This window comes from Rhopalosiphum maidis, chromosome 2, assembly GCF_003676215.2.
Source record: "Rhopalosiphum maidis isolate BTI-1 chromosome 2, ASM367621v3, whole genome shotgun sequence".
In the NCBI taxonomy this organism is placed as follows: Eukaryota; Metazoa; Arthropoda; class Insecta; order Hemiptera; family Aphididae; genus Rhopalosiphum; species Rhopalosiphum maidis.
Genome location: NC_040878.1, coordinates 55,658,166 through 55,677,571, shown reverse-complemented (window position 1 = coordinate 55,677,571; position 19,406 = coordinate 55,658,166). Strand labels below are relative to the sequence as shown.

At 30.7% G+C, this 19,406-nt stretch overlaps 1 protein-coding gene across 1 annotated transcript; it reads left to right on the top strand.

The window, feature by feature from the left end:
• The first annotated feature begins 1,580 nt into the window (after nt 1-1,580).
• On the top strand, nt 1,581-18,914 carry LOC113552523. The gene is given in 11 exon segments (XM_026955387.1): nt 1,581-1,977; nt 2,558-2,829; nt 4,258-4,519; nt 5,315-5,820; nt 7,414-7,662; nt 9,249-9,400; nt 14,919-15,147; nt 15,150-15,161; nt 17,126-17,396; nt 18,554-18,585; nt 18,587-18,914. Coding segments are annotated over 10 exon segments (2,169 nt in total). The 5' UTR covers nt 1,581-1,977; nt 2,558-2,637; the 3' UTR covers nt 18,851-18,914.
• Nucleotides 18,915-19,406: the final 492 nt, after the last annotated feature.

Genomic DNA, 19,406 nt, shown 5'->3' with positions numbered 1-19,406 from the left:
CCACCCGACCAAGCGGACACGACAATGAGCCATAACAAACGCGTGATAGTAAAGTACAACGATAATGAATTTTATCCACTGTACTTTGTGTACTACCAGCGGAGACCTGAACACCGGACCACGAGCAAATATAACCATGCCAACAGTCGTCGGCTGCAACTAGAGGATGCGATAGAGGCTATGAATATCTATGACGACCCATATGGAGGTGAACCTTCCTACTTCAGCGACACATACGAAGAGCTACAAAGTCAATACAACGACGATTACTGATTATTATATACACAACATAGTTATTAGTAATTGTTTTTATTTATTAGCAACCGGGCAAGAAATATTACCTTTAAATATTTTGATTTCATGTATTGTTTAATATTTATACACATCGATTTTTTTTCTTACGCCTTTCGCAGCTAAGGTCACATTCAGTTTACTATTTACAGTGTTAAATAATAAATATTCATTCGCATCATAATTATACGTACCTTTATTACCTGTTTTTTCACGTATCGATTTTTTATACCAATAATTATTATAGTTAGTATTTTTACATGTGACTGATTGATATTTTTAACGTTTGATTTTACAGAAGTTTCATTATACATATTATGTACACATGCAAAATGAGAATTTTATGTTATTGTGTTTACTAGGAGTATTTATTTATGCGGGTAAAAAGATAAGATAATTTTAGTTTGATTTTTTTTTTTTTTATAATTATTGATACAACAGTTAAAGATATTCTAATACCAATGGTGACCAAACAAACACGAACAAACAAGATGTAATAATTTATTATTCATAATTCACGCTGATAAAAATATAAGTATTTGTATATTATTATCTGGTATTGTACGGTCATTAGTCTCAGAAGACAATATTTTAATTCTCTAAACAAATTATTATGATCGATTTATTTTTCAATTTTCCAGAACTATTTCAATAACTTGTTAAGACTTTTTTGTTTTATTTTAAATATATATTTTTTTATGGAATATAGTACATACAGTTTGCGACGTTTATGCGTTTATAAATATATAAATACATTATATTGTAAATACTCTGGCATTTTATATTAGTATCAATAATGTAATGTATATAAACATTATACATTACACATATTATCGTATAATTATAGACTAAAGCCTAAAGGCAAAGGTCACACATATTTTGTTTGTTTAGGTTATGGGTCTTTAGAACTCGAGATTTGGTGTAATTTGGCGGGGGGCTAAGCCCTCGCCCAAATGGTTTGTATACATCCCCTTCCACTTTTATATATCTCTGGAAGCATACACACAGTAAATACATGCAAATTATAATAGCCTCCCTAAATTTAAAACTCAAATTGCGCCTATGTTTAATAGTATACACCTAACTTATATAAGTAAATTCATATCTAAAATCCAGTTATTTGCTAATTTTTTAATGATAAAATGTATGCATAACTATAATAATAGTCGCTCAATAACCATGACATATAGATGTACGAATCCCCGATAACGATGGCGGGGAGTCTATTTGAGGATCGAGTCTACTGCTGTTATCTCCGTAAGAAATAGTTCGCTTTTAACGTCTCATGTATAAAGTGGTGGTCTTTGTGCCGATAATACAACACAAAAATCATAATTATTTTAAATAATTTACTCGGTAATACTAGTAGTATTAATATTATTATAATTGTATGATAAATTAATAACTTGTGCAAGAAGATTAGTAATCTCCGAGTCTTGATGCATTTATTGTAGTTGGTATCGTTGGTGGTTGTCAGCGCTGCCTGCAGTGTAATGACGACTTAAACGTTAACAATATAATATAATTATTATTACGATGATAAAAATATAGTCATATAGGTATAACAAATAAGACTTAACCTGCAGAATTCAAATGTTCGGATCGCATTCTACAAGTAGCGCTCGACCAGATCACCTGTCTGCATCTAATGAGTAGTTAGCAAACGATTCAATAAGTTAAAATCAGGTAATAAATAAATTACATTAAATAATATACGACGTATACAATCCGGTAGGTTCATGATCCAACATTTCCAATTTAATTCAGCACAAAATTTTCAAACCTTCCAAATACAGTAAATTCACCGTACAGAATAAGAACGTACTTCGATACGTTTTAATTTCCCATCGATTATACAGATAACATATATTAATATACACATAATATAGATAGGCCAAAGATGGAAAATCCATGGCGTGCAAAAAATCAAAATATTTTTATAAACCAAATATCAAAGAATTTGTATCAAGAATTAAACCAAAAAAATCACAATAAGAAAATAAATAATTAACAAAGTAATGTTATTATATTATGTATCAAAACTGACTAAACTCACTTTTTATATTAATACACTAATTATACAATAAGATGATGATAATTTTTTTTCTTACAATATTGAAATTTATGTATAATAATTTTCATGGCATGCACGAAAAAAAAAGGTAATTTTGAACGAAGCTTTCAAATAATTTGCTACCCCTGATATAGGCCATAAAGTGATATAAACATTTATTTTTCTGTCGAAAATTTATTGTTTTCTTTTTAGTAATTTTCCATTCTCAATAAGCACACGGTTCAATATTTTCATCTGCTTACCCTCAACGGTTCTAGACGACGATAACGTCAATGTATCCGGACAGGAACAGAACTAATTCCAGGTCGTCGAGATTTACCGCTCACGCTGCTGTTCAATTGCAACGATATTACAATAAGTCAGCGTACATGCGCTATGGTGAAGCTGACAGTCAGAAGCTCGAAGTTCTGAGCCACGAAGATAGTGATCCCCTCATACAACGCGTCCGCAAAACATTTCCTAGGGTAGGTACTGCGACGACTGGCCAGTGACTATAGTAATATTACAGTCTACAGACTATAGTTGTTGTTCCATGTACATGTGTATATTCGTAATTTATTAAAAATAATAATATTATAAATTATAAGGCTATAACCTCTAGATACATTCTATAGTCCTTGTAGTCTTCAATAGGATATATCTATATTATCTATGAAGGTACAAAAAAAATATACAATATAAATTGCTAAATCGGTTCATTCGTTTCGAATTACTATTATTAATAAAACTCTAATACCCGTAGACCGTAGCATATCTATTATCTATGATTTAATATTTTAATTATTAATTATGTATTAACAATTATATTATACTCGAAAACACCGACATACAAGATGACTGTTTGATCAACAATAAGCCCATATTATCATATTATAAATTATAATAAGTAGACTATACGCATTACGCACTATAGTCTATTAAAACAAATTCAAAATTGTCCATGCTTATAGTATACTGAGATAAAGAAATCAAACCTATCAAACTCCGGAAATTCATCTTCTCAACGTCTCCTCGAGTAACTAAAAAAAATTATCCTCAATAAACCGTTGAGTTATATTATATTTTTTAAGTCTTCTTCACTTTATTTTTAAATGTGTTATTAACGCTAATAGTAAACTAATGGATTAGCAATTTTCATACAATTACAAACACATTAAACATTTTAAGTTTGGAGTACATTAGTTTTTTCTAACAATTTAATTATAGGTTTTTGAGTTTATTATGTAGATAATTGACAATTGTGTTTGTTGACATTTTTCGTTGAAATGTGATTGAACACGGTCTTATCGGAACAATTATTATAGTATTTCTACGATTGAGCACGTTCTTATTTTTATTAATTTTTTAACGTTGTTGAATTAAATATTTATTAGGTATTTTATAAGTTTATAACATAAAGGACTTGTTATATACTTATATTAATGATGTTGTTGTATAAATTAATGTTTCTGAACTGTGTTTTCCATATTGTGTGTCAGAATAGAATACAGATGTATATTATAGTTTGCCATATTTTGTTGTTAATACATTTTATTTATATAATTTGCTCTAACCACAAATAGCTGGTATTACCATACTCTTTTCAGCGAAAGAATATGAACACAAAAATCTATTCTTTTTCACATCGGCCTATACACGATATTATTGTGCAAGATTGTGTAAATAAGCGGAGTCCAATTATAACATTTATAAATAAAGTACTTTATATATATATATATGTTTAAAATGCATTAACGTCACGTTTATAATGAACCATTATTCATTATCATTATCTAAAATAGTATATTATATTGTTATAAATAGATATTAAAATAAACTAAATTCAATTAGCTAATCAATAATATTAATTTATAATGTATATCATCATTATAATATGTCGTATAATTTTTTAGTGTAACATCAATATGATACACCGAGTCAACGCCCCGCAAATGTACGGCATGTATTTGTTGCGTAAAGAAGAAATGCAGTTGACTCCCGAATACTTCAGGGAAATCATTCTGTATCACGTGACTACTAAATCTAGAGCATTAGAGTCGTTGACAAGTGGACTTGACTGGCGACGCACCCGGCGCTCTAAGTTTGGACGCGGTGTATCGTTTAGCGACGATGCTGACTACGCCAACTATTATGCCGACAATTTCCCCAAAGAAGGTGATTATTGATTTTTGTTTGTCAACGGAATTCTTCATTTTTTTCTTACTAATATACAAATCAATTATTTAAAAAAAAAAAAAAACATTATTTTTTTCGGAAAGCATTTTTATTAATTTTTTTTTTACCTCTGACCCTGCAAAATGTTACCGATTCTATTCTACTCCAATCATCTAAGCATTAAATATTTACAACAAATTAATTAATAATTGTTGTAATAATTTGAATTTTTATGTATTGTTTAAATTTTCCAAAAAGTATTGTGCTTTGGGATATGAAATTTGAAAAATTCAAAAACCTAAGAACAATATAATATATGATGATAAGTACATAATATGTTGTTTTGCTATATCTATTATAAAAAATAAAATTCAGAAACGTTTGTATAGTTTTTCAAAAACTAAGAGTTTACCTATTCAAAGAATCACTTCTACACACGTGTACATAATAATATAACGTCATACAAGGCCGTAACTGGGGGAGGGTCAGGACTCCCCCCCCCGAAATTTTTAAAAGTAGAAATATTTTAGTGATGAATATAGTTTATTGACTATACATTTACAACGTTTATATATAAAAAAAAATTTGGAACCCCCACCCGAAATTTTTTGTTTAGTTACGGCCTTGACGTCATATATATATACTATACAATTTTCCATCATCACAGTTGTACTTACAATTTTATATTAGGTAATACTCATATATATGCACTCCGTGATATAGAGTCAGACCTATGTAAATCAGAGATCTAACGTACAATGCATTTTCTTTATCTGTTTTCATGGCCGGACGCAGACAAACGAGTGATCATCGTGTGCACTGTGCTGGTGAAAAAAACTCATTCTGTATCTGGCAAACCCAACGATAATAATTTAATGATACCGCTCGGTACAGCTGACACGACGGTGAGCACAAACGGCCGCGTGTACGTCAAGTACAACGACTATGATTTCTATCCGATGTACCTTATGTACTACCAGCGGACACAGGAACTCATAAACGAAAGTAAATACTTCCGTAACAATCCCAATAATAGAAGGCAGCAAAACCACCTGGTGGCGCAGCAAAAAGAACTGCAGGCACAGCGCGAGATACATGAGGCACAGCGTCGTCGAGAGTTGCAGGCGCAGCGCGAGCTAGATCAGGCGGAACGTTATTTAGAGCAAGAGCGGGCACGCCAGAGGCAAGTGCGGGAGCAGGAACGTCGCCGTCAGCTACTGTTGGAGCAGAAACATCATCAGCAAGTACGGGCGCCTTGTTCACGAGATCACCCACAGCGACACGAAAGCAGCAACAATTGTCTAATCCTCTGATGTCCTAATGATCGTGTTATATTATTATTATTATCATTATTTAGTATATTAACCTAATATCATGTTATTACACCTGTGTATATACAGTGAACACAGTTATAAACTATGAATATTGATACATTTTTTCTCATCGTGGATCTTTTTTTCTGTGATTTTGATGTGTTTATATTATTATTAAACATTTATTTCAAAATGTATCATATAATTGTTTTTTTTTTACAATAAGACGTATAATTATTGTGATATGAGTAAATATTTGAATTGAATGTCTTGAATAAAAAAAATTACACAACAGTAATACATTTTACACGACGATGGATTTATGTGTTAATATGTTATAGTTATATTAATAAATTTCTACAATAATTTCTCTTCAGTTTTCACAGGGATATTGACGGATACATGGGTGTTTGAGCCGTTATTAAATATAATTTTATGAACACTTTCAACGCCGTTGACATAATGACGTGTATACTCGTCAATGGACTTCACTCCAACCGTCCTAGGACGCGTTTACGCGTCAGAAACGACAGAAACACATACTTTGGAAGTTTTGATCTACTATAATTCAGTCATTTTTATTTTAATAAACTCTGAATCTTACATGGGCCACAAACAATCAACTTGAAATTTAATTTAATGGTCGACTTTACTGGTTTTAGTTTTATTTATTTTTAGATATCGATAATTGTTGGTTTTTTTTTTAATCAGGCACTATCTATTTTTCGTAATACTGTAATAGGTATACGTGTGGATAAAACATTTTTTTGATCAACTACTAACCAAAGATAAGTTATAAATTAATAAGATTCTTTACATGGCATACCGTCTAATGACGAGTGTAAGAGAAAAGCCCCCTATGAGTAATTTCATTGAGAAGAATTATGGAAAATGATAAAAGGGCCGAAAATTATTGCCCCCCCTCCCTAGTAAATATTCTATCTACGTGCCTGTTCGAGACCAATAGTATTATTACATTGATGAGCTCAATATTACTGAAGAAGTTGTAGAAAAGCTAGAAAGGACTACTCCTAGAGGCAGTCTCTAAAACTTTTCAAGGTTTTCCGAAATATTTAAGTTATTTAACTATAAAACAAAAATGTTTAAAATATAGTATAATAAAACTTTCTTATTTGAAACTATTTTAAATTGTACTTAATTGAATAAAATAATTATTTTAAAATAATTCTTAGTTGGCCACTATTTTTAATTTTTAAGTAATATTATCGGAGTGCATACATATAAGTATGTATGCACTCCGTGATATAGAGTCAGACCTATGTAAATCAGAGATCTAACGTACAATGCATTTTCTTTATCTGTTTTCATGGCCGGACGCAGACAAACGAGTGATCATCGTGTGCACTGTGCTGGTGAAAAAAACTCATTCTGTATCTGGCAAACCCAACGATAATAATTTAATGATACCGCTCGGTACAGCTGACACGACGGTGAGCACAAACGGCCGCGTGACGTCAAGTACAACGACTATGATTTCTATCCGATGTACCTTATGTACTACCAGCGGACACCGGACCTCATAAACGAAAGTAAATACTTCCGTAACAATCCCAATAATAGAAAGCAGCAAAACCACCTGGTGACGCAGCAAAAAAAACTGCAGGCACAACGTTATTTAGAGCAAGTGCCCCGCCAGAGGCAAGTGTGGGAGCAAGTGCCCCGCCAGAGGCAAGTGTGGGAGCAAGAGCGTTGCCGTCAGCTATTGTTGGAGCAGGGACATCTTCAGCACGTACAGGTGCCACGTTCACAGGATCAGACACGGCGGCACGAAAGCAGCAACGATTTTTATATAATCTCCCTGATGATCGTGTTTTATTGTTATTTATATTGTTATTATTATTATTATAAACTATAAATATTAATACATTTTTTTCTCGTCGTAAACCAAGATCTTTGTTCTGTAATTTTGCTGTATATAGATTATTTAACATTTATTTACAAAAATGTATCATACAATTGTTTTTTTTTTCACTTTAAATTAATATTGTGGTATGAATAAATATTTGAGCACGAATGCCTTGAATAAAGAAATTACACAACAGTAATACTTTTTAACGTGACGAATCTATAGTCTATTCCAAACAAGAACAGGCTTCGGCGGCCAACTTATGCGCATGGGCGCGTCTTTACAACACATCAGGCATACAGATGGGTTAACATACGGTTCCACTGCAGCGTTCAGACGCTGCGTCTAGCGTCAACCACTGGCCTGAACATAGTAATAAGCGTCTGGACGCGAGGTTAAACGCTGCAGGGAAATCGTACCTATAAGTCACTGATAAGTAACATCGTGTATTCAGTTATTGTGTCTCAATGTATTCAAAGCGCCAAACGTTTTAATGCAATTCAACCACAAGATAGGCGCAATGATATAACTGGATAGAAATTTCATCCAGTTCATGAAACGGACACGGATGTTAATACTACAGAACTTGTTTCGCAATCTGTACATACACATGACGAAACTAATAATACGTGAATAATTTCTTCTAACAAGGTTCTTTTTTTTTTTTGCCATACCTCCAGTCCTTTTGAAACATTTTGACTACTTATGATCAATGAAATGTTTATAATTTAATATTTCTAAATGTATATAAATAAAAGTCATTGCTTACTGATCGACAATCACCAAAACACTGATTACTAAAGGTACGGTTTCCCTGCAGCGTCTGGATGCAGCGTCTGACGCCGAGACTCTAGATTATGTTTTTTTATGTATAACTGGTTTCGCTACTCGCGTTTGACGCAGCGTCCGGTCCGGACTAGTGTTGCGTCAAGACGCCCGGTATCAAAATGTCAATTAAAAAATTTTCATTTTCCCCGACAGAGGATGAAATGTTGTTATCACTCGTGGAAAATAATGAAGTAATTTTTGATAGTGCACTATCATACTATATTAGCATGCTCATAAAAAGCACAAAGGTAATTTTTTTAAAGATAATATTTGGAAAAATATATCTAAAGAAGTAGGAAGATCAAATATGTATTGAAATTATAATTCTCGAGTATTTATAATTTGTAATAGTAATTTAAATGCAAACTTTATGTTAATATTAATAATATTTATTATTTGTCCTCACTACACCTATTGTATAGGTAATGACTGTAAAAAACGCTGGAAGAATATTCGAGACACATACATGAAGCAGAAAAAGAAACTCCCGACAGGATCAGCAGCTCCATATAAAAAAAATCGTTGTACAATGAATTTATCATTTGTAGACACTGTTGAATACAAAAGAAAGCATGCTCATACTTATATTATATTCTAAAGTTGATTTATAATAATATAATTTATGTATACCCAAAAAAACTAAATAATAACAAAAAATAATAGACATTTATTACCATACAATTATTGAATTTTAAATATATTTTAATTATTTTAACTTTAGTACTATAACATGGACATAGCTGATGCCGATACTTCAAATGCATCTACTGCGGTCGATATTGGACCTGAAGACGAAGAAAACATACAAAACAATGAAGAGCAAGAACAAATAGAAAATATCATGTCCGATTTGTCATCAAGTTCATGCGGAGGGTAACGTATAATAATGAATTTACAAAATAAAACAGCTGAACAATTATTTTGGTGATAAGTGGTTAGTGTATATTATTATTTTATCAACTTTATTCATATTATGAAATTATATAATTATATAGTTATAATATTCGTAGAATATACGAATTCCAACAGACAATAGTAAGCCCCTATAATTCACTCCGATCGGTTGTTACTGGTTGAAACTGCATATTTTGAAATGATCATAATTTACTTAAAAATAATATCAATAAAAGACTACGTGGGTCCCTGGATAATAATCTTACCTTCAAATTTTATTATAGGTCAGTTCATTCAGTTCACTCAAATACCAAAACTAACAGCACAATATTGAAACTGGTAATTTGCTATGTTGTACGTGTGTAAGACGGAGACAACACATGCGAGTACTACATCATCTTAATAAAAATTGAGTTAACTGTGAACGTTATACCCGCATAGCCGCATGTGTTATCTCTGTCTTACTTATATAGATCATAGAAAATTTGTGTTCATCAGAACACATTATATGATATTAGCTTTAATATTAGAGTAAATTTACCTACTATCAAATTTAAAGGTAAGAATATTATCAAAAAAATGTCATATGCTTTTATTGATATTATCATTTTAAAATGAGTTATGATTATTTTAAAGTTGTAATATTTTACATAGCTATAACTCACTCTATAATTATAATATCAATAAAAGCATAAGACATTTTCTAGATAATATTCTTACCTTTAAATTTGGTAATAGGTAAATTTACTTTAATATTAAAGCTTAAATCACAAAATGTATTCTGCTGAATGCAAATTTGCTATGATTTATACATTAGTTAGACAGAGACAACACATGCGGGTTTAACGTCCTAGGTTACTTATCTGTAAACAATAGAACTCATTTTATTTTATAATAATTTTGTCTCAATTGGATGATGTTTTCATTATTTTTGTATAAATTATACAAATAACAATAATAGCAACAGCAAAGTTGATTTCCAACGTTATAATTATTTTTATTTATTTTTTTTTTTTTTATTGATAATTTACAACATAAATTTATCTAGTTTTCTAGAATGCTTAATTATTATAATTATTATAACATGTTATTTGGTTATTACGATAAGTTGTTTTTATTAATAAAAATTATTCACGTTATGTTAGTTTCGTTATGTGTATGTACAGATTACGGAACAAGTTCCGTATCATTATATCCAACATTTTCTGTATAGATATCCAATTTTGACTATAGATAAAATTATTCGATATAATAATAATTATCATAGTTATAATCATTTTTTGATTTTAAACCGAACGATGAATGTAATAATGTATTAATATGTTAAATGTGTATTTTTTCAGTTCACGATTTATAGTAAAAAAAAATGCTTTTATTATATTATTGTATGATGTTTCGTGAAATCAAAAAGGTTAAGAAACACTGATTTAGTATAAGTAGTAGGTACTTAAGGAGAACAAAAGTAAAAATTCCCATAATACTTTTTTTTAATTGGGAAAAACAAAATAAAAAAATTAGTAAAAATGAAAATTTATTTGGAAAACCAGTTTTTGGCAAAATCAATTTTATACTTTTGTGATAATTTAAAAATAATTATAATATATATTTAATTTTTTTTAAATAATATAATTTTAAAATATTTGGAATTATTTGAAATACAAATTGAAATTTTTCAATTTTTTTTAAAGTTTATTTATGATTTATATATGATTCAATTTTTATTTTTGAGTGAAGAAACTTGGCAATTAAATATACGATTTTCCTCACGAGTTATTCGTACAATAGTTACAAAATATCAAAAGGACATTGCAATTTTTTTAATAAGTATTAATTTAATTAATAAGTACCAAATTTATTAAAATAACGAAGAAACGAATATTTGAAAACTATTTTGTAGTCAAGAATGCATTTGATTTATATTTATCAAATATTATTTACTTATACTTTATAGCACCTTATATTATTATACACTAATATAGTATATTTACGTATATAATTAATAACAATACCAAAAACGATTTTTAAAAAAGTGAAAATATAGATATTGCAAGACTGAGTAGTGATTATATTTTCGTCACTTCACATAGGTTAACAAATAATTTAAAATTAAATTTTAAAGCTATAAGCACGCATCATTTTATATTTGTATAAATTTATTATAAACTCATTCACAATAATTATTATTGGACTATCAACGTAGCTAATAATAACAATACGTTTTAGTAATAAATTGTTTTGATGTAATATGATACGAACACGGCAACACTAGTTCATACTATTATATGATGCAGTTTTATACTAACGTATTACGTGATTATAGTAACCAGTCATTTTTTTTTTTTAAACTATGATGAGAACATACACTTACCTGTGAAATGGTAATATTTTAATGAAAAGAAAGGTCTTAACGTATATTTGTAAATTGTTTCTATATAAATCGTAATTTAATAAAATATTATACTTTTTCAAGTACACTAATTCGTAAATTTATATAAAAAATTTTTTTTTTGTAAAAGTATTTTGTATCTTACGATAAAATGCGAACTGCTACTCCTGTAATATAGCTTCAAATGAAGGTGTCACGATTGAATATAGTGATACCGTGGTGGCGTAGTGGTGCAGGAAAACTTGGTAAAGTACTAACCAAAACCTTTGTAGGAGGATGTTGGTGATATTGCTATTTCTAAAATTGTTTGGATTTTTTAAATCCTAGTAGAGTGAATGATCTTATACATAGCATAGCATATTTTTATCTATCTAATATAATATATAGATGTTACCTTTATTTATTTTACTGGTCTTGAATATTATATAAATTTTCATACAACAAATTTTGGTGTTATTTATTTATTTGTATTATTTTGAATTTTGGTAATAATATTTTTATTAGTTGCCGTACAAAAATATAATATAATTAAAATGGTTAAGAAAATTATTGGAAAAAATCTACTCTATAATGTTATCAGCAACAGCGGTAGTTCTGAAGATGTAGACACCGCCGAAAAGATTATACATATTATATATTACCTGTTACTCGCAGCGGTGCGTGCGAACCTGATGGTGAGGTGACGGAGACGGAATTTGGGAACGAAGCAACGGACGACGACATTTGACCATCGGTGGTGGAAACGGAAAATGACGTTCCACCAAGTACGGATTCGGAATTGTATGTCGCGATGATGACGTGGTCAACGCGCCGTCGAAGGGACGGACGTGGTAGGTGACCCGGCAGCTGAGCCAGAGCCGCACGCAGAAGTGATGACGTTTTTAAACCACGTACAGGGCGAATGGCAATTGCGTGGAAACGTATATCAAACGCGTTGCTCTATGCTTGTGCTGTGTACGACGAGACAGCCGACCGCAGGCGCTATGCTCACCACTTTCGCCGAAGACATCGGCGGGACGACGGGCGACGGCACTGCCTGTTAAAGTGGTAATCAGGGGCGGATTTAAGCACAGGCAACCTAGGTACGTGCCTAGGGCACAACATCTTTCGGGGGCGCCGCAATTTTTCTGTATATTTCTTCTTTTATTTATATAATATAATAGTGTTGTAATGGCTTGAGACGAAAAAATAGTAAGTCCGTCCCTGGTGGTAACGGAGGTGATAGGAGACAGAGTAGGGGCGGTGTCCGACGGTATATTATGTCATTACCCGAACGCGTTTTCCGGCCACCCATCACTGTGCGACGTGATTATTCGCGAGCGTCGCGCGCTCGGTCGCCACGTGAACGACCACTTGGCGGCTCGGCAGGCGCCCGGCTGCTTTGGTGACGCTGAGCGATGATGAACGATGACGACGACGTAATTATATTACAATCGTAAAAAAAATGTTTTATCAATACGAAAAATAATATAATTCAGTAGAAACAATAATTAATTACAATAATTATTCACATTTATGTTTATGTGTTGACGTATAAAAAAGATTACTTCCTTAATCACCTGTCCAGGACAATGTTAAACAAATTGAATCAAAATAGATTATAAAATATAATACTGATAACTATTTAAACAACGGTTTTTGATTGTTTTTATTACAATTAATTATTTTTGTATTCATCAATTAGACTCATTTAACTATCAAAGTATCAACGTTACTAATATAATAATTAATATTTATTACTTAATAGATATATTGAAATTGATTTGCTAGATTTTAAATATTAACTTTACTATAGACCGATGTTAATTATCCACCATGTAATCGTGACGAATATCAGCTGATTATTTTACATCTATTAGTAAAACAAATTTATATTGAAATTAAACTGTATTTTTTTTTAAGAAAAATATTATTTTGTTTGACCCCACACATAACACAGAAAATGCACGATTATTAAAACCAAATTCATGTTATTTAAACGATAATAAAGTATATCCATCAATCATCATTAAATAATTTTAAAATAAATAACATCGACAACGTGTCGTCTTTGCAAGCTTTTATTGATTCTCGCCGTAGATATCTTTACAACTTTATACTAGTATTTAATATTTATAATCAATAGCATTAGTCTTTATATTTGAACGCTGAACCTTATTAATAAGATCTGATTTTTATTTCTTTGGAAGTTGCATAAAGTACACGATGAAATTTTAATTATATGTGTTTATCAATCAAAATATGTGATTCAAATTTCAAAGACTTAAAGAATGATCAAAAAATTAATTTTTATAACGTCAAAGTATGAAAAATTAAAATTACATAAATAATTATATTATATTATGTATTTTTATATTGTTTCATAATATTCAGAAATATAATATTATAATCCATAGCACACAAAAATAAGTATGCGACATGTGTGTACAATAAAAATATTTGATCATTGAATTCACAGCTAGGCCCACGGGCCCATTATCATAATATACAGTATTTAATAGAGATAATATAAATAATTAATATTATGTCGTAATGTTGTGTCATAGTAGTCGGAGAAGATGGTGGATGGAGCAAGTAGCAATATTTTATTAAATTACGTATCACTGAAATCCTTATTATTATCTGCTATAAATAACAACAAAAGACAATATCGTCAATAACAAATAACAATGCTAAAAATAAACAATAATACGATATCAAAAATATATTCTTCCGGTTGGCCTATCACTGCCGTCTACCACACTTCCACACTACCTACCGCTATAGCTGTCCACAAATTAGTTTGCAGTCCCTCCGCCAGTGCTCAGTTCAATAATATCATAGTGCACTGGTTCTCAGTCCATAGTTCTTTCTTATTTAATATTTGGTCATAAGTTCAAAACTCGACCGGAAATCCCGATACCGATTACAGTTTTATTTCACACCCGTTCACTCTACATTTATATTTTATATTTTCTACATTCTAAGTCGTCGATCTTCGGACAATAAGCAAACGCTTATAAACACTCATAGTTTTTAGTCTGATGTCTGATGTCTGATTACACGACGTGCATTTTTTTTACGTTTAAAACAAATTATTGTGCGTGTTGTTTTTTTTGTATGGGTGATTAGGCACCGGTCGAACACTCTTCGCTGTTTTTGGACGATGGCGGGAATGACGCGATCTCACGGATATATACTCCCCCCCCTCTCGACGCGCTTCACTAATCACGCCATGGCCCTTTTGAAACGGCGGCATAATTACACATCGAACACCAAATTGGATGCCATTACCCAGCTCGACGGCAATCTGAAGATTGAAGAAATCCGACGAATCAGACGCGAAGTACGCGATCTTTACGTACCTTTCCCGACGTGAGTACCTCGACAATAAATAAAATAGATAGGTACCTATATTATAATAACATTCAGTCATTGCGACGCTTTTTTTTTATCACGAGAACGGGATCAAAGCCTTACGAGTAATGCGGCGTTTCCTAATTGTGGACACAAATATAACATACTACATAAGTATATAACTAGACAAATTTCCAATTATTATTTTCGATGTAGACGTAGGGAAATATTACTGTATGTCGTTTAATATTGACGATATTGAGACGGCTGTCAAGAAATATGTTTAATCAGTTTAACGACAACATTACTCGTGCTTGCCTAATATCTGTAGTCTTTCTGTTTGTCTATTTTATGCTCGATTTTATGTATAAAAATGTATAGTGAAAAATTTAAAGAGTCACGTGTGATTGTCGGTTTTAAGTTCCGTTTTCATCGCATAATGAAAAATGAAATTCAACGGTGGGCACGTACAAATAAAAGTTGTAATGTACTTTAAAATTTAATACACATGGTGTTGAAATAAAAAATAATCTCGAACATAATAACCACGCGGCCGACGAGAAACGATCACATGTGTCATGTGTGGCTCAGTACAGGCTGTTACAAATGAAATTTTGTCAAAAAATCCATAAAACCTATGAAGATAAATAGATGAATAATGACGCAATCTATAAAAAATATTTTATAAAAAAAACATTCATAATTATTTTAAAAATAACGATTGCTCTTTTGAAGATACAAATATTTATTTTAACCCCATCTACAAATTTTTTTAGTAGCTTATCCCGCTGTCCCGACAAAAGTTATACGGGACGCATTTTGTGATTTTGTCTCGTGTTTACAAGTATGTACCTGTCCCGTATTAATTCCGTTTTTCCCACTTTATAACTGAAATTTATTTTATTTTTCAAATCTTTTTTCTACCATATTTTTGTATGACAGTATTCAATAAAATATTCGAATGTAACTTCTGGTTACATTGAGGTGTTACCATTGAGTATCTTCCTCATCATGTTATTCATATCATTTTGTTCTATATTAATACATCAAATTTGCTCATTGTAATTATTGTGTACAGATTGTAAATTTTCTTTCTTAATAAAAAAAAACTTCTCAATGGTATTTTTGGATTCTTGTTTTGACTATAATTTTTGTGGGCATAAATATGCAACTAATAATGACGTCATGTCCAAAACATAAAACGTACATAATATATTATGCCGGTCATAGTCAAAATAAGTACAATTATACCGTCCGCCACGGTCAGTTTGTTATTAAAATATGTGAGCGTGTTCGGACTATAATATCTATTTATATTTTATAATATCTATAATAGTATATTTATCTAAAATTATAATTATAAATATTATTTGATGTTAATATTTATACACGAGTGTCAAGTCTCATTTAGTAAACGTGAAATTGTAGTGGCGTAGTGCTATACCTAGTGGAGTAATTTAAAATTAGCTGTACAATTTAGTAATAATTTTTTCTCAAAATGCAAACAAAATGGTGCGTTTTACTCAAAGTTATAATCAGAATTTATGTTTTTAAAAGATGCTGATGAAGTTGAAAAAATGTTTTGTACAATATGTGGATCGGTATTTTCTATAGAACATGGTAGACGTAGACGTTTAAATATAATGTAACATACTAAAAATGTAAAAAAAACATTTATTGGCATTGTCAGCTGCATCAAAACATAATTGAATATTTTTTAATTATTTATTATTATATTTAGACGGGCAACTAAAGTATCCCGTATTTTAATTTTATTTTTATGGTCACCCTATAGGTATATGAACAACGAGCCTAATAACGAAAACGGTCTGTCAGTCTTGTCACCAAGTGATATGTTTTAATATTGTGCTGTATATTATATCAACTTTTTGAAAGTGTTGATAATGTATAGAAACAAATCTGAGCCGTTTACAAGCCCTTAGTCATTATACTATTGTAACCGGGATTGTGTAATATTTCAGTGCTACATCGATCGGATAGATAAATTCAACGTCCCGGGGATGTATGGCATGTACTTGCTGCGTAAAGAGGAAATGCAAATGGATAACGGCGGAGTGAACGGTGTAGAGGAAATGATGCTGTACTACGTGACCACTACATCTAGCGCTTTAAATTCGTTGAAGAGTTGTCTCGACTGGCGGTGCACTCAACATTCCAGGTATGGACGTGGCGTGTCGTTCAGTGACAGTATCGAATACGCCGACTATCATGCCAACAATTCTACCGGCGAAGGTATAATTTATCAACTGACTTACAATTTACCATGCCCACTAATTCCTTTCAACCTATAACCACGCTTAAATGTTTCAAAGCTTTATAAAATAATAAATCTAATTTAATTTATTATCCAAGTAGTATTCGAATGAGTACTGAATAGGGATTATACTCGGATTTATTTGTGGTACCAGCCCACTGACCTTTAGAATTTTTTGGTTACATTCGACAAAAACTCAGTTTTTAGAACGATGAATATATTGGTTCTTTAATGATAGTGATTTTTCGAATGTGTCTGCTTGTCCGTTTTTTACGCTTTAACTTTGAGTGTGGTTTCTGGTTTGTGGGACCTGTTTGGAGCTTTGGGATTAGGAGTCAAAAGTAAAAAAAAAAAAGATTAGGTAAATGGCCAAGTAGGTACCGCTCTGCTTTACATTAGGCATTAACTGGGTCACTATTATTGGTGTGTTAAATTCGAATTCAATGATGTATTATTATATATGAACAACTACGGTTCTGAGCGAAATAAAATGATTTTATAATATTATGAAATAATTGTTATTGACTTATAGTTAAAAAAACCTATAACAAATTGAAAATGTCTCATGTTTATAAATAGTCGAAATATTTAAAAACATTTATCGTTAAAATAAAAAGATATCAACTAAAACCTTTCCCATTTTTATATTAGAAGCATTTTATCGACAAATTATGGTGTGATCAGTTCCCCTTCCCCCAACTAAAATAAAACATAATAAAATCAATACGAGTACATAAGTACATTCATCGCTACGCTCAGGCTCTAAAAATCATGAAAGCGGAAATATTTTCTCAAAATCGATTTGTATTTGTTTTTATTATTGTTTAATCTCTTATAAGTTTTGAAAATTCTTATAAACTATTAACGACTTTTAAAAGTGTTCTTTTTAATGTACGGACATTTTTAAATGGTTTGTATGAAACTTTAGGTATATGTTATATACTTATATCTGTATCTATAATGTAAATAACTATTATGTTTATCTATGACATATTTTTCGTATTGATTTTAATATAATATTATGTTAATAATATATCAAATACTCCCCACTCCTCTATAAATTATTTAGATCTGTTCATTTGGGCATTGCTTGACTAAAATAATGTGCTTATTATGTTATTGTGGCTGGCTGCAGGTAATCTAGTGATTATGATGTGTTCCGTGCTCGGTGGTCAAAACGTATGAGGTCAACCACAAATTGAACAAAGGAAAAAACTTGATTGTACCGCTCGGGATGGTTGATACAACAGTGAGCCGTGATGGCTGCATCTATGTCAAGTACAATGACTTTGAGTTCTATCCTCTGCATTTGGTGCACTACGGATCAAACGATTCCGAAGATGATGACTATGAAAATTATGACTACGAAGATGATGGTAATTGTTACTACTACAGAGTTGGTAACGTTCACATATATCATCAATATTATTGATACTTATTATTATCATCCACAGGTAGCATTATATTAATTAAACACCTCATAGGTGAAAGCCAGAAAGTATTTATTTTAGTTTTTGTCATAACATTAAATTCTTTTATTATTATTGTTTTTTTTTTTTATCAATTACGTGATAAAACATTGACTATATTTTATAGAAATAGCACTCAGAAAAAAATGTATTTACAGTTTTTAGATAATTTAAACTTTGGTTGACTTTCAAATGTGATGACTTGTTACAGCTTTCGGTAGTTTCAATATCCAAAAACATTCTTAGCATTGTTGTTAAGTGTCATAGATAAATTACCTTTTTCATCTATTTATTACTTATTTGCCGATTTAATGAAATTTTAGATTTCTTAAGATGAATTTAATACCATATAACCATGTTTAGTCTGTTTGTCTGTTTGTTAGTTACCAGTACATTAATGTTATAATATGGTATGTATATTGTTACTAAAAAAAAAACTTGAGCTATTTAATATTTTCTCTCTAAATACAGTATGTAAATGACAGATTATTACTAAATGGGGAAATATAATACATAGAA